Source organism: Gracilinanus agilis, chromosome 3 (assembly GCF_016433145.1).
Source record: "Gracilinanus agilis isolate LMUSP501 chromosome 3, AgileGrace, whole genome shotgun sequence".
In the NCBI taxonomy this organism is placed as follows: Eukaryota; Metazoa; Chordata; class Mammalia; order Didelphimorphia; family Didelphidae; genus Gracilinanus; species Gracilinanus agilis.
This window is the reverse complement of record NC_058132.1, coordinates 444,689,303-444,711,687: the sequence shown is the minus strand read 5'-3', so window position 1 is coordinate 444,711,687 and position 22,385 is coordinate 444,689,303. Positions and strand designations below refer to the sequence as shown.

Sequence of the window (22,385 nt, the reverse complement as noted above, 5' to 3'; positions counted from 1 at the left end):
CTTCCTTCCTTCCTTCCTTCCTTCCTTCCTTCCTTCCTTCCTTCCTTCCTTGCTTCCTTTCTTCCTTCCTTCCTTCCTTCCTTCCCTCCTTCCCCACTTCCTCCCTTTCTTCTGTTCCTTTTGATAGGATCAATGTCCTCCCAACCTCCCAGGCTTGTGATCTCAGAGTCCTGACTGATTATTTGCTTTTTTTCATCTCCTACATACACAGGATTTCTGTAGATTCAGACTCCTCAATAAATCACCTATCAATCATTTTACATTTCTACTCTTAACAATCCCAGGTGAGAAATAATATGGTTGAGACTAAAATAGACCTGGGTTCAACTCTTGCTTTTGATTCTTAACTAGTGTTGGCTTTAGGTAAGTCACTTAACTTCTCCTTGACTTTAGGTTCTCTATCTTTAAAATGGAGGCCATAAATTATGTATTACCTGTCTCAGGAAGTTCTGATGAGGCCCAATTGAAATAACCTTTCTAAAGCATTTTGCAAACCTTAAAGCATTATGTGCTAGTTATTATTGCAATATATCATTCCTTTGAGTTAGGCAGTTCCCTAAAGGACATTCTTCGATGCTGTTCAGGACCTCTGAGTCAGGATACTACATAATATGGGTTCACACAGCTAATCCAAGTCTGAGATCAGATTTGAACTCAGATCTTCCTGACTCCAAGTGCAGGGCTATATTCATTATGACTCCAGCCTCTGTTCTTTTACTATTGATGTAACCTTCCCCATGTACTCTGCAGATCACTTCATTCTGCAGTTAAAAACCACTAGTGGCTCTCCATTGATGACAGAGTAAAGTACAAATTCCTGATCCTGGCATCTGAAGCTCTCCACAAGTCTATTTCCACTTTATCCAGCCATATATCATAGTACTCCTTTTCACAAGTTTCAGCTAAACTGAATGCCATCAACTTGTCTCACCCTGAACTATTTTGTCTCTGTGACTTCCCATCTCTGAAATGAAAGAAGGGAGAAGAAATAAAAGAAAGGGGAAAGGAGGGGAAATGGAGGATAGAGGAGGGAGAAGGCATATTCTAGGCCCAACACTCATGAAATCTCCCTCATGATTCCTTCCCTGACTATCCTAATTGAAAATGACTTCTCCTACCTCAAATTTCTCATTGCATTTTGATTGAAATTTTCCTATATACTTAGCACATTCTCCCTAATAGTATGTCATTAATTGTGTGTGGAAGGAAGGAAGGAAGGAAGAAAAGAAGGAAGGAAGGAAGAAAGGAAGAAAGGAAAGAAGGGCATGTTTTAGAGGAATACAAATTTGGTTTTTGTAGTGTTGAATTTAAAGTGCTCCAGGATATTTAGATGTAAATAGTCAGCATACAGTTGTGTTTGTGTGTATATATGTACATATATATATATGTATATATATGTATATATATATACATATATATACATATATATATATCTTCCTCCTTTCCTCTTCCTTCATCAACCCTCCAAATTAGACTTTTTAGCCTCATAAGAGAAGTCTTATATCCCTAGTACCTAGGACAGTATTTTTCAAAGTATGCACCTATTAATATTCTAAAAATTGAATTAATATGGCTAAGGCAGAGAGTGTGGGATAGTGACTACAGGAAAAGTAATTGTCATAGATAATACAGTTAATCAGTCAATAAACATTTATTGAGCATCCATTTCAAGGACTGTGTTAAGCTCTGGGGATACAAAAAAAAGAGGCAAAAGATAGTTCCTACTCTTAAGAAGCTTACAATTTAATAGGAAAGACAACATGCAAACAAATATTTACAAAGCAGACTGTATATAACATAAATAGGAAATAATTAGCAATGGGAAGGCACTAGAATTAAAGAGGATTGGGGGAAGGCTTCCTGTGGCAGGTGGTATTCTAGCTGGAATTTAAAGGAAACCAGACAGGTCACTAGGTGGAGTGAAGGAGGAAGGACATTCCAAGCCTGGGGATTGGACAGAGAAATGCCTGGAGCTGAGAGATGGAGTGTATTGTTTGTGGAACAGGCTGGTATCACTGAAACAAAGAATATGTGATAGCAAGTAAAGCTGAAGAAAACTGGAAGGGTTGGAGGAGACTAGGTTAAGAAAGTCTTTGAATTTTATATTTTGTATTATTTGCATTTTGTATTAGATCCTGGAGGCAACAGTTCTGATAAGAGGAACAAGGAGTAGTAAGGTGTCCAGGATGACTGAGGTCATGAGCCTGAGGAACCAGGTCTTGGTGTTGCCCTCTATAATAATAGGGAAGGTAGAAGAGGGAAAATATTTGAGGGAAAAGATAATGAGTTTGGTTTTAATAAATTTTGGTTGAGTTTAAGACATCTACTCAAGGTAAATTCAAGTAAGGGTTTGTGTTAAGAATGGAGTCTTAACTTACTAAAACCAAATTTCAGAACAAGATAATAGTTCATAGTAGGGACAGGTTGTCAGAGATTCATGTGTTAAGACTGTGAAAGAAACAATGGGCTGTGCAACTGAGTGGTGCAATAGATAGTGGATTCTACTTTATGGAATGACTTTTTAATCATATAATCAATCACTAAGTGAATCAGAAAACAAATCCCCAAACTATTTGCATATTAATAAAGGGTATTTATTTGGCTATTCTTTTTTCTTCATGATATATTTTAATTAATAATGGACAAATACTTCTGGTTTTTCTTTGATGAGTCTCTCTTTTTTTTTTAAATTAAATTTAATATTTCCCCAATTATATATAAAAATAATTTCTAACATTTTCAAAATAATTTTGAGTCTTGAATTCCCCCTCCCACCTCCTCTGAGATGGCAAACAATGTCATATAGATTTTATACTTACAATCTTGTTCACAACTCCCACAATAGTGCATATGGGTCTCAATTTCCACACATCCTTTCCAAATTTTGCCCTTTCTGTCATAATAGCCAATCTCATAGATGCGAAGTGGTATTTTACAGTTGTTTTAATTTGCATTTCTCTAATTAGCTGCGATTGAAAATATTTTTTGCATAATTATACAGAACTTTGATTAATTTGTCCAAGAACTGCCTCTTCAGGTCTTTTGACCATTTATCAATTGGGGAATTACTTGTATTCTTATATATTCACTTAATTTCTCTATGCATTTGAGTGTATGAGAGAGGCTTATAAAATTTTTTTTTGCATCAGTATGATTACTGTGTATTATTCTCCAGCCTATTTCTGACCACCACATCCCAAAATTGTCTTTTTTCTATTAGCTCCACCCCACTTTTCTTATCCCTTTCCCCTACAACTTTCCTGTAGGGTAAGATAGATTTCTATACCCAATAGATTGTGTATGTTCTTCCCTCATTGAGAATTCTTATTTCATTGAAAGAAAGGTTCAAGTTCTCCCATCTTCCCATTCATTATAAAAACTCTTTTATGGTACTTTTATGTGAGACAATTTATCCCATTTTGTTTTTCCCTTTCCCCTTCATTCCAATACATTCTTCTTTTTCAAGACTTAATTTTATTTTTTTTAGATCTCATCTCATCATATTCAACTCACATTCTTGTCTTCTGTCTATGTATACTACTTCTAACTGTCCCAATAATTATAAAGTTCTTAGGAGTTACAAGAATCATCTTACCATGTAGGTATGTAAATAGTTTAACCATATTGACTATCTTTTGATTTCTTTTTCCTGTTTACCTTTTTTATGCTTCTCTTGATTCTTGTATTTGAGAGTAAATTTTCCATTCAACTCTGGTATTTTCCTTAAGACTGTTTGAAAGTCCTCTATTTCATTGAATACCCATTTTTTCCCCTGAAGGATTTTGCTTGGTTTTGCTAGGCAAGTGATTCTTAAAGTTTATAGGTTAAAGCCCAAGCTTCTTTCCTTAATGGAATATAACATATTCCAGGCTGTTTGATCCTTTAATGTAGAAGCTGTTAAATCTTGTGTTACCCTGACTATGGCTCTTGAAGTGTTTCTTTTTGTGTGCTAGCAATATTTTCCTCTTGGCTTGGGAATTCTAGAGTTTGACTCTGATATTCCTTGGAGTTATCCTTTATTTTAATTTCTCTTTTACCTTCTGGTTCTAGAACATCAGGGAAATTTTCCTCGATAATTTCTTGAAAGATGATATATAAGTTCTTTTTTTTTTTTTTAAATCATGGCTTTTAGATAGTCTAACAATACTTAGATGATCTCTCCTGGATTTTTTTCCGGGTCAGTTTTTCCAACAAAATATTTCACACTTTCTTCTATTTTTTCATTCTTTTGACTTGGATTGTTTCTTGATGTCTCTTAGAGTCATTTACTTCCACTTGCCCAATTCTAATTTTAAGAAACTATTTTCTTCAGCAAGCTTTTGTACCCCTTTTTCCATTTGGCCAATTCTACCTCTTAAAGAATTCTTTTCTTCAGTGAATTTTTGTATATCCTTTTTCCATTGGGCCAATTCTTCTTCTAAGGAGTTCTCTTCTGCAGATATTTGTGTATCTTTCACTAATTGGCTTATTCTATTTTTTAAACTAATAATTTCTTCAGTAATTTTTGTGCCTCCTTTACCAAACTCTTGACTCTTTTTCATGATTTTCTGTATCATTTTCATTTCTTTTCCCAATTTTCTTCTATCTCTCTTATTTGATTTTTAAAATGTAATTTTTGAGGTCCTCCATTAATTCTTTTTGCTCTTGAGAGTAATTCCTATTTTTCTTGGAAGCTTTGATTGCAGCAGTATTGAATTTGTTGTCTTCTTCTGAGTTGGTGTTTTGGTCTTCCCTATCACCATAATTTTAGATGCTGAGTTTCTTTTTTTGTTATTTGCTTATTTTCCAACCTTTTTTCTTTTAACTTAAAAAACTTAAAGTTGGACTCTATTACTGTGGTAAAAGGAGCACTACTTCAGGTTTTTTGTATAGCTACCATTATAGCTAACTCTGGGGATCTATAAGTTTTCAGTTTTTCCAAGGTGGTATGATATAAGGAGAAGTATGTTTAATACTCTTCCAGCATGGGCTGGAATGACCCATGGTCTGCAGATGACCACAAGCACTCTTTTCTGCCTTGCAACTCTGACCAGTGTACCCTGCTGCCCTGTGGCCATATGTGCTGGTGTATGCTGGCATTCCTCCTCACCCTGAGACCATGACCCGGGATTGTGACCTGGATCTGTATTTGGGCAATGTGACAAGAATCTTGCACCTAGAGCCAGCAAAGAGACTCCCATAATCTCCTTCTGAACAGTTATACAATTCCTCTTAGCATCTGTGGCTGAGAACTCCAGAAATCCTTGCTACTGATTCAGCCATCCCCAAGCCTGTGGCTAAGTTGGGGCCTGCCTGGTATGCTATTTTACACTCCACTTTCACCCCAGTGCAATAGATCTTTCTTGTCAGCTTTCTAAGTGTCAGTTTTCCAAGTTATTTTGGGCTGAAAAATTATTTCACCCCCTCTTTTTTGTGGGTTAGGCAGCTCCAGAATTCATTTTGAGGAATTATATCATAATTTTTGGGAAGTTAACTTGGTAGCCACCAGGTGGGTCTGTTTACCTTCTCTACCATGTTGGCTCCTTATCTGTGCTATTCTTATGGAAAATGTAGGCATCTTGATTAGTGTTCTCCACACATCTACATTAGGGAGGTGATAGTCCCATTGTTATTTAATTGTCACCTGGAATATTATGTTAAGTTCAAAGTGCCATAATTAAAAAGAATATAGGCTAGAGAGTGAGCATCTAGAGAAGGATGTTCAGGGTCCTTCAGTCTACATCAGATTCTGAATTGAATTATTCAATAAATATTTATTAATGTTTACAATGTGCTTGGGATACAAATTTTAAGAGAAAGTCACTGTCCTCAAATGTGTTTACATTCTAAAGAGGGAAAACAATACACAAGGAAGCTGGAAAGGTGTGGAGAGTGAGGCAGGGAGGAACATGAGGAGGTATCCAGCGAGAAGAGAGGATGATGTTCCAAGAAGTCTAAACCAAACAGAGCTGCTAATGGAAAGTGGAGAATTAGTTAAAGTTACTTGAGAGTTAAATGAAGATCATTTGAAAGACTTGGATGTGTTTAAACTTGAAAAAAAAGACTAAAGATGAACATGATTGTCATTTTCACGGATTTAAAGGATGGTCATGTGGAGAAGGAATTAGGCTTATTCTTTTTGACTCCAGAGAGCAGAACTGAGAGGAATGAAAAGAAGTTGAAAAGAGATCAACTTATGCTTGCTGTCAAGAAAAACTTCCTAACAATGAGGGCTGTCCAAGAGTATGATGGTTTACCTCAAGAGTTAGTGATTTTTCCTTCCTCGGAGGTCTTCATCAGAGCTTGGACCACCACTTGTTGATTGTGTTATAGTTGAAGTTCCTTTCTTTATGGCTTGTTCTAGATAGATGCTGGTCCTCGGAATCTGAGTCCTAGCATTATTTAACCAAGGAGAATTAATTGTTCTCCATTGCTTAGTGGTTTAGAAATAGGTATACTTGAAGAGGAGTAACTTTCTTTGAAAAGACCCAAAAGAAAGAGGAAAAGGAAAGGGGACTCAGCTTTTTAATTCTATGGAACACAAATCTATCTAGACATAGAGAAAATACTTAAAACTACAAAAACTACTCTTTTTCCCCTTGGCCTCCCTATGTATTTAATTTGAAATGCCAGCTCTAGGAAGAAAGAGCAACCAGAAATTTTATTATCCTCAGTCAATTTTTCTAACAAATAAGCAATTAATAATCAGCAATAAGTGAAGTTACTGTGTTATTTCCAAACATTCTCTCCCTACTCCAAATATGATTTGTATAAAACATGAATTCATGCTATAATCATTCTTTTAGTCCTTTTTGACTTTTGTTGGGAAGTAATTCTCTCACCAGGAAGAAATACGCCTTTAGTGGATCTACTAACTGGACTTTTAATTGTATTGGAAGGATTATCTCCTGAATCAAATATCCAAGGCTTCAAAAAATACTATCCTCCAGATTGTGTAGATTTTAGCAAAGATGGTATATTATATTAAGGTTGGAAGAAGAGAAAGACAACAAAAATGACAACATGAGCAGTGATAACAAAAAATAAAGAAAACTTTCTTTAAAAGGAAAGAAAAGCTTAAAATAACCTTGCTCCCAGAAAAATGTATTTATATAATAATTATATGTAACTATTTTCAGTTGTGTGACTATATATACATATGTACATTATATCTCTTTTTATTTATTAAATATTTATTAATATCATATCTATTTTTCAAAATGAGGTTGAGATTTGGACTAAGATTTAGACTTAAGGAAGAGATTTGGACTCTTCCGCCTCTATCAGATCATAAAGAATTTGTCCAATAAACACAATGAAGTCATGAAAACTTCCTCAAAAATATGAAGAGAATTTCCTTTATTTGTTATAGGCTTTCATAATTTCTATTGGAGATTCTATCAATTTTTTTTGCTTATTTTCATAATTGTTTGTTTTTCTTAGCAATCCCAAACCAGTGCAATCCTCTGCCCTGTAATGAGGTTGGCTATGAACGCTGCATAGATGGCCAAGCGCAATTCACTTGTGTTTGTAAACCAGGATGGCATGGAATAAAGTGTGAAGAGGGTATGTTTACTATATACCCCCAAATGCCTAGTCATTTAAAGAAATTTAAAAATATTCAGTGACAAGCATGTCCACAGTTATGGATTTTTTTTAACAGAACACTTGCCCAACTTTTAATCAATTTAATCAAGGTTTATAGACGTGATTATTTTTTAAACATTTATTAATATTCATTTTTAACATGGTTACATGATTCATGCTCCTACTTTCCCCTTCCCCTCCCCCACACTTCCCCTACCAATGGTCGATGCACATTTCCACTGGTTTTAACATGTGTCATTGATCAAGACCTATTTCCAAATTGTTATTAGTTGCATTGGTGTGGTAGTTTTGAGTCTACATCCTCAATCATGTCCACCCTAACCCATGTGTTCAAGCAATTGTTTTTCTTATATGTTTCCTCTCCTGCAGTCCTTCCTCTGAATGTGGGTAGCATCTTTACCATAAATCCCTCAGAGCTGTCCTGTGTCATTGCATTGCTGCTGGTACAGAGGTCCATTACATTCGATTTCACCATAGTATATCAGTCTCTGTGTACAGTGTTCTTCTGGCTCTGCTCCTTTCCCTCTGCATCAGTTCCTGGAGGTCTTTCCAATTCACATGGAATTCCTCCAGTTTATTATTCCTTTTAGCACAATAGTATTCCATCACCAGCATATACCACAATTTGTTCAGCCATTCCCCAATTGAAGGACATATCCTCCTTTTCCAGTTCTTTGCCACCACGAAAATGCAGCTATAAATATTTTTGTACAAGTCTGTTTATTTATGACCTCTTTGGGGTACAAACCCAACAATGGTATGGCTGGATCAAAGGGCAGGCATTTTTTTTATAGCCTTTTGAGCATAGTTCCAAATTGCCAGCCAGAATGGTTAGACGTGATTATTTTTAAAATTTATTTATTTATTTAATTTAGAATTTTTTTCCCCCCAAATGTTTCCATGGTTCTTTTCCTCCCTTCCTCCCTCTCCCCTTCTATAACCAATGAGCCATTCAACTGGGTTTTTACATGTATCATTGATCAATATCTATTTCCATATTGTTAATATTTGCAATAGAGTGATCCTTTAGAGTCTGTATCCCCAATCATATCTCCATATGTATTTTTTTTTAAAAAATACTTTCCCTCCTTTCTTTTAGATATCAATGAATGTGAAGATCCCTCTTATAAAAAAGGAGGTTGTAGTCAAATTTGTACAAATTTACCTGGAACTTACCGCTGTTCCTGTGAGAGTGGCTTCTATCTATTTTCAGATAAAAAGGACTGTAGAGGTAAGGATCACCAGGAATAAAGAAGTGTTTTCTGTATGAAATTAAAATAAAGGTTGACATTGTCCTGACATAATGTCCCTGATAAAAATCTATTGTAAGAGTATGAACCTGATAGCATTATCACAACATTTCAATTATATAAAGATCTTTATCTAGGTAAAATATTCATAATAATCCTTAATAATTTTAATAATCTCATAATTAGTAATTCATTTAATAACCATTCTTTAAAATTTTTTCTTCCTCATGCCTAAACTAAATTCTTTGAGGTGCATCCAAGTTAATTTCCCATTGTTTTGCCTTCCAAGGAGAAATGACTGGCTATTCTTTGAGGACAAGGATTATTTCATTTTTGGTTTTGCATTCCCAATATCTGACATCCAAAGCAGTTCCACAATAAATGTTTGTTGATTGGCTGATTAGAAATCAGGAACCCATATTCTTTTTTTGACTTTATTACTGTGTGACTTGGGCTAGTTACATAATTTCTCTCAGCCCTTATTTCCTCATCAATAAAATTAGGCTAGTAGACTTGGTGATCTGTGAGACCCTTTCCAATTTGAAAATTCTGTGATTCAGTGATCATTAGTGCGGGAGTAAAGAATTCCCACAGGTCCAGGAAAACCTTGGTTCAGGTCCTTGGAAAATCGGCAGGAATGTGATGGATGAGAAAGTTTGAATTTCAGACAGGCAGGCAGGCAGGCATCATGAATACTGCTCTGCTTTGCCTTGATTAAGGTTTATTTTATATGCTTTGAGATCACACAAAATCTTGGCATGGAAATCTTTAACATTAACTCACTATTTGCTGGTTTGTTGTGAAGTGACTTCTAGGGAATTTCTGTATTACTTCATGTAAAGATGGGAATTTCCTAAGAGTTTGGAGGGGGCCTGTAAGGGCTCTAATAATAGCCTATAATGTTCCTCTATGTGTTCCTGGGGCTGAATAGAGATATTTATTACAATAATTCCAATAAAAGGGAATGTTAGTGAGAAAAGAGTCACATAGGGGAATCTAAGTGGAATCACCATCCTTCTGTCACCTGCTGTGTGGGTTCTAGAGTTCATGTGGGGATGTGCAAAAGTCATGAGCTTTGATGGCTTCCCACACATTAGGTAATGTTCTTATGTAAGTTCTTGAAGACTTGATCCCCAGGCCAAATAAATAATGCCAGTTCCTTTAGCCAATTTATGTGCTATATTTATTTTTCTTCCCCTTTTCTTTTAAATTCTACAGTAGACCTTATTTCTCCCTGTCTCTTTCATATTGTTCTCCTCCCCCCAAAATGGGGATTTCTTCCCAGTAGGTTGCTTAACCACTTTTCAGTCATGCTTATAGAGCCTTTAGAAGCACATCTGGAATGTGGATGTGAGAGGGGAGGAGATTAATTGTCTGGGTTTCCATTTTTGCCTATAAAAAGTGATACTAGTTCACCTAATTTACCTTTACTTTATTAGTAATTGGTTAAAAGAAGTGGTCTAGTGAATAAATAGAGTTTTACTTTTCAATTTTTAAATCACATTCATGGATTAACTACAAATAAGATTAACTGTATTTTTTCCAGTTTCTTCATATTCCTTTCAAATGATATAATGTTAAACGCCAGAATATTTTACCACTATAGCAAGGATGTAACCATTTCTTAGAATAGATAATACAGTGTAGCATGTAGTATAATATTGCTTAGTAAATTTAGGTTTAAGTATGGCTTTAAATGCTTTTCAAATTATCAAGAGCTTTGAATATTCTCTTCTAAACTAATGTCCCATTTGTGACCAGCCATTTCTCTTAAGTGCCTGTATGAGGACGGATTTGAGGCTATAATGGCAGACTGTTATAGTCATTATAATCACTGAAATCAAGCTTCATTCTATTGGCTGTAATAAGCATTCCACTTAGAAACTGTAAAGGGTTACTTTACAGTTTGTGACTTATTGTTGTTATTATTAAATGAGGAAATAAAATTAATTTACTCATTAAACATTCATAGGCATTTGCTTATTAGATGTCAATATCTTTCCCACAAATGAATGGGTGAATATACTTCTTTGTAAAAATCAACTAATTCTCAACTCCCAGAGTGAGCCACATATATAGAGATTGTCAAACAAAAAATCTCCAAATACTAATATCCCTAATCACCTGAACACATGCTTATATTATTTCCATTTACATAGAGCTTTTTCTTCATGACTATCAACTGATAGAATGCGGAACTGCTAAGAGAATATGTATAAAAACATCAAAATGGGGTCTTAGCCAAGATGTGGATGAGCTTGGGATCAAACAGCCCATAATCATAGAGACCAAAATAAAATTACAAACATTCATGTCATACGTGTCTGACAAATTAAAGAGTTGTGATTGTAATCTAGTCTCCCTTCTGGCAAATAATGCTGACTCAATTACTGTTCAAAGCCCTGGAGTTGGAAAACAAGGGAGGAGAGTGGGGGAACATATGCCTTCATAGGGACATGACATAGAGATACCTAGAAGTGCCATAGTAGATATAATTCTAGGTAAGAAGAAGTAGATACTTAACAATAGCTCAGGAGAGCTTAAATTTCCATGGAAGATGGAGGCTACAAGGCAGGCAAGGTATGGATATAGCCACAAAGTGACTGGAAAATTGACACAGTGCCAGGAAAAGTAATGTAGAGGATGAATATGTCTTGAGAGGTGGAATAGTCCTGCAGCAAGAGACATATATAGATTTTTTTCAATCCCCAATGAAGGAAAGGCAGCCTAATGGCAAAGAGCAGAGGATAGAGCTCTTTATTCCATTCCAATAAACTCAATGGAGCCTGAAGCCTTTTCTATGAGAATGAAAATGGAAATTTCCTTAATAGGTGCTCAGGGGATGAGAAATAACAATATCTCTAATGGAAGACTACCTGACTTCTTGTTGCTCCATGTCTAGAAAGCAAATATTATCAGAACTCTGGTTGATTTTCCTCCTTTAGTCCAATTCACACTTTATTTCCTATTAGAGAAGAAAGCAGGGATAAGCAAATTTTTTTCTTTTTTCTCAATTTTGTAATGGCAGTAAGAATGTAATTAAAAACCTTCATCTATGTCTATGCTAACTCTAAGAAGGAGAGAAGAATGGCCAACATGATTAGGTAATTTTTAATGTTGAAAATATGATTCTTTAATACAATTTTTAGCTCAGAACATGGCTTTCCCATTTTTAAAATTCATAATAGAGCCAGGAGAGGCAGATCATGAATTCATTGATCTATTTCACTGGCATCCTTTAGCATGAATTTTGTTTGTGATATGTAGTTGTTGGTTTCATTTACAGATATAAATGAATGTGCTGTGGTACCAAAAGTCTGTGGGAAAGCCTTGTGCAAGAACACTCCAGGGGACTTTGAATGTGAATGTCCCAAAGGCTATAGATATAACCCCCTTTCAATGGAATGTGAAGGTAAAGTTGTGGGGGTGGGTTATAGTCATAGTTTTTCTAATGATTTCTTGGGTATTATTGAGCAAATCATCTTTTCTTATTAAATGAGGATACAGTCTAAACCCTGTTATGTGCCATGAGGACAAAATCTTTTTTATTACAAAAGGATATGCCTCACTTCAAGTACTAGATATAGAACACTGCAGCAGTCCATGGCTTTAATTGTTCCAAGTCAAGAGAACACACAAGTTCAAACCGAATAAACATTTAATGAAACATCATGTCAAAATAAGTGATAAGAAACTCATAAACATAAAAGCATTCTCTTTCATAGCCTACTGCACCACTGGTTATAGAGAGGACCCACACAGGGAATATTCATACCCCCAAAACACTAAATATATATAGGGACTACTTATGCCCAGGGAACATGTACGGCTGGAGCAATCTGCAACTCCATTTCTGGTGTCATATCATTTTAGTATCCCTACTGGGTAGCTCCAATGAATTATTCTCTGCTGGCACCAGATTATCTTCACTTGTCTTATGTCTTCAAACCCATAGTGGGAAGGGTCTGCCAGCACTTTAGCTAGATGGCAGAAATAATCTTTAGCTCTTTAGTGATGCAGAATCCAGTCATCTGCATCCAGCCAGCTAAGTAGAGAAACCTTTTGACATGTTTGAGACTGGCTTTTGAATTCCTTTTCCCCTGCTCATTGTACCCTAGTTTAAACTGTAGTTTTATTTTATTTTTTCAGTGACATAGGCAGAATTTAATTTTTTTAACTCTCATCTTGTCAACTTAATTTATTTAAAAAAATTTTCACCTTCATTTTATTTTAATGACAAATTTCAACATAAGCTTTCCAAATTTAATTGATTCATGTTGTCTCCCTCCCTTCTCCCTTCCTCCCTCTCAGAGCTGTCAAGCAATTCAGTCTGGTTAAACCATTATTTTATTTTTTTAACCCTAATATCTTATATATATCCTTCTATATTAATTTTATTTGTTACAGGACTAGGCAATAGGGGTTAAGTGACTTGTGTTGTGTGCAGATGCAAAGCATGGAATCCCTGCAAAGGTACAGGGATAGCCTCACCCATAATTCCAGGGGACCCCCTGGAGAACTTTGGGTGAGGGGCAGTTGAGAAGGGTTGGAGACAGTTAATTTGTGGGAGTGGATGTGAGCAGACACTCTGCTTGCTACTCCGGACTTGGGGTTTCTCCTGAGGTGGCCATTGTAGCATAAGCCAGTGGTTTCTACTATTGTTGTCCCTGTTGCCATTATTGTTGGTGTTATTATTGTATCTGGAATTATAGTATGTATTCCTCCTGTTGTTATTGTTATTATTCCTGTTTCCAAAGTTAATCTGGGACTTATATCTACAGTCCCGTACCACATGACCAATTTTTGAACAAGGGAAACATCTCTTAATTTTGTTGTTAGCACTGCCACTAGATTGTCTAGGCCTGATTTGGCTCCTCTGATTGGTGGACATCAGAGCCATATTTTTTATTTCTTCCACCTCCCTGGCTTTCTGAGCTTCCCTCAATTGCTTTTTAAGCTCAGCAATCTCTCAATCTTTTTCAGAGGTTCTAGATGTTTTAGAGTCAGTATCCTTTGAGTCATGGACATAAGCTGCTGTCTTTCTCAATTCTTCAATGGGCATGGTCTCCCATTGTGGGCAATGAAGTCTAAAATAGGTTTGAATGTAATTTTGACTCCCTTTCACAAATTGCCTCCTGATATGCTGAATGTTGTCTTCAGCAGTCATGTCCCTGAACCCTAGAATAGTCTCTCCAGCTTCCAGCAGTCTGTCTAGATATAAGCGTGGATATTCCTCCTCCCCCTGCTTCAACTTTTCAAATGAGCCCCATGCATTTGATCGTTTGGCATGAAGTCTCATCGCCTCTGCCAAGTCCTCCCTGCATCTCTTAAGATATGTCATGTTTGCATGAGATGACAGCTCTAGATCTTGATGTTGCTCAGGCCATGATGCTAGGTTGGGATTATTCCTTGTTTCTGCAAGAAATTTAGCTTTTTCACTTGGGGTAAATAGTTCTGTTAATAAGAATTCCACATCTTCAAAATTAGGATTATACACCCTGACTGCCCATTTGAATTCTTTTATCGCCTTATGTGGATTTACGAAGAACTGGGGGAACCTCCTTTTTAAAATCTCTAGATCCCCTCCAGTAAATGGTTTATAGCCTTTAACATGTATAATCCCAGCATCCGGTTGTACTATTGTTCTGTCTGTAATGGGAAGTATTGTTACAGGAGCTGCCTCTGCCCCTGCAACTTCTTGCTTTTCTGGGTTGTCCTTTTTAATCTCTTGTTGTTTTTCACCCCCTTTCTTTGTTGTGACCGTGCTTTCTATAATTTCCAGCTGCATAATTGTCCTAGTATCAAGTTCTTTCCCTTCTCTTATTTGTTTGTTAATTTCTATTAGTGTTTTCATATACTCCAACATCTTTTCCATAGCCGGGTCAGTAACTTTAGTGTTTCCAAAAGTAAAAGCCAGTATCTTTCTTAAAATCATTAGGGCCCCATAGCCAGTGGCAGTCATGGCTATGCCTGTTGGTACATAAGCCAATGCCTCTCCAACTGTAATTGTTAGCCACAGATAAGTGTCATAAAATTCTATTATTGACCTAAAAAATTGGGGAACAGTGACAAACCAAAATGTAGCACAGGTTTGCCAAATCCCATAAATTAAAACAGCAGAGCACCCCAAGGTAACAATTGCTCTATTTAATCTACTTAGCAGTTTTGCTCTATTTGATCTACTTAGCAGTTCAGGGTTTCCTTTCAGTATCCTAAAACCCTCATTTACCCTTTTTAGTTTTCTTTGTTATTACTTAATATAACCTTTATCTTCAAATCTGTTCCTGATAATTATTTGGGAAAGATACTCACAACTCAGTCTGTACATTTAGTTTGAATCCTGTTGGCTGCCAGTTTAAGAAGATCTCCTCTGTCCTCAACTGTTAGATAACTAATTTCTATATACTCATCAGACTGACCTGTGAGGAATATAAATTTAAGAAAAGGAACATCAATTGGGGTTTCAGCCATAACTGAAACTTACCAGAAGAATCTTATTCCTGTCTTCATTACCAACTGAAGCAGAAGCAGTTAGAGGGGGAGGAGTTTGAGAGCCAGGAGTGTTTAGCCCCCTCCTTTTCCCTCACTGAAGCCTGTCAATCTCTGGCTCTTGACTTAAAGCTCTATTTGGCCATGACACATTTATCTGCTTCTCCAAACTATCTGTTATTATCATCATAACACTTGCCCAGGGTCACACAGCTAGGAAGTGTCTGAGGCCAGATTTGAACCTAGGACCTCCTGTCTCTAGGCCTGATTCTCAATCCACTGAGCCATGCAGCTGCCCTCTAAACCATTATTTTAGTTGGGGTCTGAAATTATTTTTAAGTAGTGTTGTATCTCTGGGTTACAAATCTGGATCCCTTTCAAATCTTGCTGGGGACTCTTCTTAGTGAAACTGTATGGGTGAAGGACTGAACTGCAGAAAAGGAATGTCTTTCAATCCCTGTAATTCCTCTGATTGACATGCAAATCATCTGGGAAGCAATGTAAAAGAGGTTAAGTAGGGTTGGTTCTCTGAGTCTCCTTCCCACTAGTAACCTAAATTGGTAAACTCATTATATTAATATTATAATGGATCTTATAGGCATTTTGAAAGTATTGGTGGAATTTTAGGCAAGGAAAGTGTTTTTTAGATTAACATTTTATGTCATCTGAAACATGTAGTTATCAGGCTACTTTGGCTTTTTGGCAATAGACATATAAATAGACTGGGAAGTAAAGGAGGCCTTAGAAGGCATGACCAGAGTTGTGGTAATCATTCAGCATATCATAGTAAAAGTTCTTTGGTATATGTTGTGTCTTTACACCTTCGATGACTCACAGTACAACTAACTTAATGAGATTCTTCTCAGAAACATATAGAACCAAGAAAATAAGATGGCTCAAGTAAGACACTAGATAACCAGGTTGACTCCAGAGTAGTGTTACCTGACTTCTAAAAAAATTTTCTCCTAATAGCATGTTTTTCTCTGAAGAATAAGAGCTAGCTTGTAATCACTGATGAAGAAGTCTAGGTTCCTTTGCCTTTATAGATTGCTTCTTGGCTGTCTCAGAAGGGAGGGTTTCAGGTTCCCCTCCTTAGCATTACTGCCAGCAGCCAATGCTTTAGTGTTCCAGATTTCCATTAGCCTGCCATCCTTATTGGGTGAACACAAAATATTAGTATTGATTCTCTGCAACCCTAGAGTAGAAGGGAGAAAGAAATGAAGTTGGAGATGGGAGGAAAAAGGAGAGAAGTGCTTTATTCTAAATTCTATGTTTTTTGCAGTTAATGCTTTATTTAAATTTTAATGTTCATATGATTTATGATTTGTTTATAAGGGTATATGATTTGGGATTTAAAAGATTACTCTATTACAAAAATGAATAACATGGAAATAGGTTTTGAATGATAATATATGTATAACCCAATGGAATTGCTTGTCAACTTTGGGAGGGAAGAGGGAAGGGAGACAACATGAATCATGTAACCATGGAAAAAATTTAAAAATAAAATAAAAAATTCTAATCTTCATTTAAAAATTTTGAAGATGAACCAACACTGCTTTGCTTTTAAATTTGTCTTAAATGTTAGTGAATAATCACATCAAAATCATTTCTTACATTATGATTTAAATAACCTCCACTAATATTTTAGTTGTAATAAATGCTATTTTTCTTATTCTTCTAACACAGAATTGGAAGACACTGCAGTGGGATTAGTACTCCTAACATTTCTTGATATCATTTTGATATCATCCATTCTGTTTTTCCTACATAAATTTCCTCACAGAAAAGTAAGATAATACATGTAAGAATTATGGAGCAGTTATTAAATGTATTTATTTAGACCCTAAATCTTTCATTGTATAAGATGAGTGAATTAGAGGGAAATATACTATTATGAATCAATATAATTCCCAGAGCCAAACATTTTAAAACTTCATCATCTCCTCCATCTCACAACCAGGATCTGACAGAGACATTTGTTTCACTGGAGAAATATTGTCAATTATTTCCAATAACCTTCAAAGGGCATATCCTGTGCATTTGAACTGAATATTGAGTTCTCAAGTATGTGTTCTGTTTTACCCAGATGTGGATGAATGTGCAGAAAACATATGTGCTCAACTTTGTGTCAATCACCCTGGAGGATATACTTGCTATTGTGATGGGAAGAAAGGATTCAGGCTTGTTCAAGACCAGAAGAACTGTGAGGTAAAAATCTCCAAATCCATCAATCGCTATTATCCTTTTTCTTAGAAATTCTTCCTGCTCTATATAGTATAGCAGATGGAATGCTGGCACCTGGAATCAGGAAGACATAAGTTCAAGTCAGGCTTCAGACACTTATTTAACTGGGTTTACCCCAAAGCCCTGCAATATAAAAGTTTCTCCCGAGGTATTGTAGAAGTACCATCTCCATTGGCAGTGGTAGAGAATAAGGAGGGCATTGATCAAAGAGCTGCAGTCTAGCAGAATCACTTCAGAAACCAGAAAGATTTACTATTTCGTATGAGAGAGACAAATATCCATGAAGAGACTTGGCAAAAGCATTTTCCAGTGACCAGTATCCTTCATCTGAATCTGAACAGACTCATGCATTCCACAAGCTGATGGATCCTTGAAAAATGTTCAAGTTCAAATGAAAACAATCTTGGAATGATTTTGTGTGGATTGGGTGTATCAGGGTCAATGAGCCCTAGTGTATTGATTCATATTTAGTACTTGCTTTAATTAGTGAGGCAAATTCAGTAGGCATTTAGTTTAAATAGTCTCCTTTGGCAATAGATTGGGTGTAAATAACAATTTTTTCTTTATTAAAGAAAATAAAAACATGAGTTTAGAGACATTATTGTAAGATCTATAGATCACAGCTTAGTTAAAATAAAGCCTTTATTTTCCTCACACTCAAGTGAAGCTAAAATTTGGCAATATTTTACTAGGAATTTTTATATAGAATACAGTTTATAATTTTAAAAATTAGTACCTAGATAATAAACATTTTATTAGCATATTTAAAATATTAGTTTTTTTTATGCTTATATCTTCAGGCAATATGGCATAATGGATAAATAGCCAGCTTGAGAGACAGAAGGACCTGAATTCAATCTACCTGAAAGGGTAGAAAGAGTGTTGGATTTGGGATTGAAGATTCTGAGTTTGAATGGCTGGTCACTTGTCTTCATTGGTCCTTTGTTGCCTGATTTGTTACATGCAGGGGTTGGACTAGCTGACCTCTAAGACCAAACTGTGTTTCCTTGGGCAAGTCACTTAAGCTGAAAGTACCCCCCATGTAATTCTCTAAGACTATAAGTTGCAGAACAGCTTTTGATACACAGTAGTATAGACACATTTAGTAAAAATAGCTAGTATTTATATAGCACCACACTATGCTAAGCATTTCACAGTATCATCTCATTTGATCCTCATAACAACCCTAGGAGGTAGGTGCTATTATTATCATAATTTTATAGATGAAGAAACTGAGGCAAACAGAGGTTAAGTAGCTGTTCACTGTCTAAGGTGGTACTTGAACTCAGACCTTTCTGATTCCAGACCTGGCTCTCTATTTACTGTGCAATCTCGCTAAGTTCCTGGGCTCAGAATTCTGTTACATACTAACTAGCTGTGTGACAACTGGCCAAGTTATTTAACCTCTTATCTTCTATGAAAACTTCAAAGATGGCAAAAGTACATATGTGTTGTAGAATTATCTGAGTGAAAAGAGTTTATACACAAGGAATTCCCTTATATAGCTGAAATCATAAGCCTGGGCTTCTAGAAAAATATTTTATTAATGTAAAACCTGCATATGTCTACATAAATTGGGTTTTGATTATTATATCACTTAGTTGGTTCAGGAAGTTAAGATAAGCTGTGCATTTTATCATTGGCATGTCTGTACTAATTTCAAGTAATAACAATGAACTGGCAATAATATAATACTATGAGGTTTGCAAATTTCTTTACATATTTTATTTAATTTTGTTGGAATTTTAGATCCTTCATTTAAAAATTTGCTTGGAATCTTTTTTCTGTTATTTTATATGGAGTCATACATATGGCATTTAGGAAAAGTACCAAAGGAGCTATTTTGTTGTTCAATCTCTACTATTTTGCTTTGTTATGGGTTGACAATGTGGTGACCATCTTAGAGTGTCAGTTCTAAAAACAAAGGGAGTTGTCACTTTTTTAAACTCATCTTTGTACCTAGACTCAAGTACAGTTCCACGTCCATAAATCCCAATTACATTTCCTTTTCATGCCTGTGCTTGACTGAATTTTGTGTTCTTCAGTCTTTCAGAATTTATTAAGTGCCTATTATGTGCCAGGTACTGTGCTAAATACTGAGGATTCAGAAAAAAGCAAAAATATAGCTTCTGTTCCCAATGAGTTCACAGTCTAATTGGGAAAACAGTGTGCAAATAACTATGTACAAATATCTATATCCATATATACCAGATAAATTGTAAATAAGCCTTAATATTTTTATACAAATATAAACAAGTAAATCTATTTTGAGTCAAATAGCTGACAAAAAATTTCAACAGTTTTTTTAAACCACTTTAGGTGAGGATTTGAGTGTAGCACTCATGTAATGATACTGAGAATTTTATAAAATATAATTCTAATGAATTTGGCTGGAATTCTAAAACCAAATACTGTGTCCACCTCTGCAAATTTAATTCCACTTGTTAAATATTGCTGGAAAACAAAATGCCACAATACCTTTCACTCAACCAAATAAAGCTGTTGCTTCAAAACAGGGTTTCACACAGTGGAGATCCTTTTCAGCTTTCTTGCAAAGCAGGAAGATAAGAGCAATCAAGTTCAAAATAAGTTTCAGAGAAGATTCTGCATAGTAATGTGAAACATATTGTGAAATAGCACATTAATTCATTCCAGGATCTAATCATGATTAGCTTATGTTAGTGCTTTGCTCCCCATGTGACCATTGTCACCATTCTGTTTTCTACTTCTTTAATATACTTTGCTAGGCATCATAATTTCACCGAAATGGTATGCGACAACTGACTTTTAAAACTCCTTGAGGTATACAGATGAAAAGTGTGCTTTATGTAAAAATTATCTTCCAATAATATAAAGTAATGGATATTTCTTGGAGTTAAGGTGGTGGTAAGAGTAGGGGAAGAAATGCTGGAGGGAAATTGTATTGGGAATTAAGAAAAGGAAAGGAAGTACATCTGGTCAAATCAAGAGTCACAACTATCGAAGAATACTTTAATTACAAAAGCATGGTACATAGGGAAACTTTAGAATATAGATGATAAGACATACATGAGTATGAATGCTATTACTTTATGACTCCAAAGAGGAATCTCAGCTTATTTAAGTATATCATTCAGGGTATATTTGTAAAAAAAAAACCAAACAAACTCGAAACATAAAAAAAATCCCACTGTGGATCAGAATAAAGTTGTGCAACATCATTACATAACTACAGAGCTACTAACATATACTTTTTCCTGTGTGTTTCTCCAGGCTGTTCCATTGTGTCTTCCTTTGAACCTCGAAAAAAATTATGAATTACTCTATCTGGCAGAGCAGTTTGTAGGGATTCCTGTTTTGTACTTGAGATTTCGTTTGCCTGAAATCACCAGGTGAGTAGCTATTTCAGCTATTTGTTTTTAAAAGTTAGAGTTACAAGGAAAGAAGAAGAAAAATTTTAGGTGGACAAACAATGAATTGCATGGATTGCCAAATCAATTAGAAATCAATTCTAAATCAATTCTAAATCAAATGCTAAATCAATTCTGTGATACATTCATATACTTAAAATTCCAGAAACTAGTTGTGCCTTTTAAGATAACTCTGCATTGGCCTTCCCTGTATCTACTTTAGTTACTTACACTCTCTCCTTTCTTTCCTTTTTAGTGGTCCCAGACTGCATGAATGTATACATTGAAAAAATTTTAAAGTAGTTTGTAATGTGGCTCTGAAGTGTCATTCTTCACCATAGCCTGTTAGTAAGGCAATGTAAATTCTTTCTAAAGTAGTCAAACTGGGACAGTAGTGTTCAGAAATAGCAGCTAAGTGGTATAGAGGGCAGAATGTTGGATCCAAAGTCAGCAAGATCTGAGATCAAGCCCAGCCTCAGCCTCAGACTTATCAGCTATACAACCTCTGTTTACCCCAGTTTCCTCAACTATAAAATAAGGATAACATAGCAACTACCTCCCAGGATTGTTGTAAAGATCAAATAAGATATGTAAAGCACAGCGCCTGAAAAATAGGAGGTGCTATGTAAATGCTAGCTATCTTCATCATCTAGGTACCCTCAAGATATATGGAAGCATATGAAAGTAATTTGAAAAAAGATAGTCTCCTACACAAGGGTGGATTGGAGCTAAATTGTGAAGGAATCTGGGGAAGCTAAGAAGAAAAGTGTTTTATGTACATTCTATGGAGAACAGTCAGCAAATAGACACAAAGATGGAAGTAAGATGCAAGTAAGTTTTGCCACTATCTCGTGGAAAGAAGGAAGAGTTCTAGATATGAAGGGCCTAAGTGGCCAAAAAAAGGAATTTCTATTTGATCCTGTGGAGCTCTTTGAGCAGGGGAATAACAGTCACACTTATATTCTAGAAAAAATCACATTGGTTGCTAAATCAAGCATGAATTGGAGTGAGGAGAGACTTAAGGCAAAGGGAGCAATTAGAAGCCTATTATAATAGTCCAGGTGTGAGAGGATGAAGACCTGAACTTGCCTTATAATTATATGGTTTGGGGTAAGGTAACATATTCAAGAGATGTTATGAAGGCAGAAATGAAAATATTAAAAACAAATTGACTATATGGGGTGATTGAGAATAAGGAATAGAAGATGACATGTAGTTTATTAGCCTGGGTGACTGTGAGAATGGTGTTTTCCTTGATAGTGATTAGGAAATTCAGAAGTAGAAAGGGTTTGAGGGGAAAAATAATGAGTTCTGTTTTAGGATTGTTGAGTTTGAGGTGTCCAACAACCAGAGAGAGAGGCAGACAGAGAGAGAGAGAGAGAGAGAGAGAGAGAGAGAGAGAGAGAGAGAGAGAGAGAGAGAG

At 35.6% G+C, this 22,385-nt stretch overlaps 1 protein-coding gene across 1 annotated transcript in view; it reads left to right on the top strand.

The window, feature by feature from the left end:
* The window catches only part of PROS1 (protein S), a 112,785-nt gene that overhangs the window by 56,832 nt on the left and 33,568 nt on the right, over positions 1 to 22,385 (top strand). The window contains exons 5-9 of the mRNA XM_044670331.1: positions 7,423 to 7,545; positions 8,687 to 8,818; positions 12,124 to 12,249; positions 17,416 to 17,537; positions 20,826 to 20,944. Of these exons, the coding sequence (XP_044526266.1) occupies positions 7,423 to 7,545; positions 8,687 to 8,818; positions 12,124 to 12,249; positions 17,416 to 17,537; positions 20,826 to 20,944 (622 nt within the window). The remainder of the gene's footprint in view (positions 1 to 7,422; positions 7,546 to 8,686; positions 8,819 to 12,123; positions 12,250 to 17,415; positions 17,538 to 20,825; positions 20,945 to 22,385) is intronic.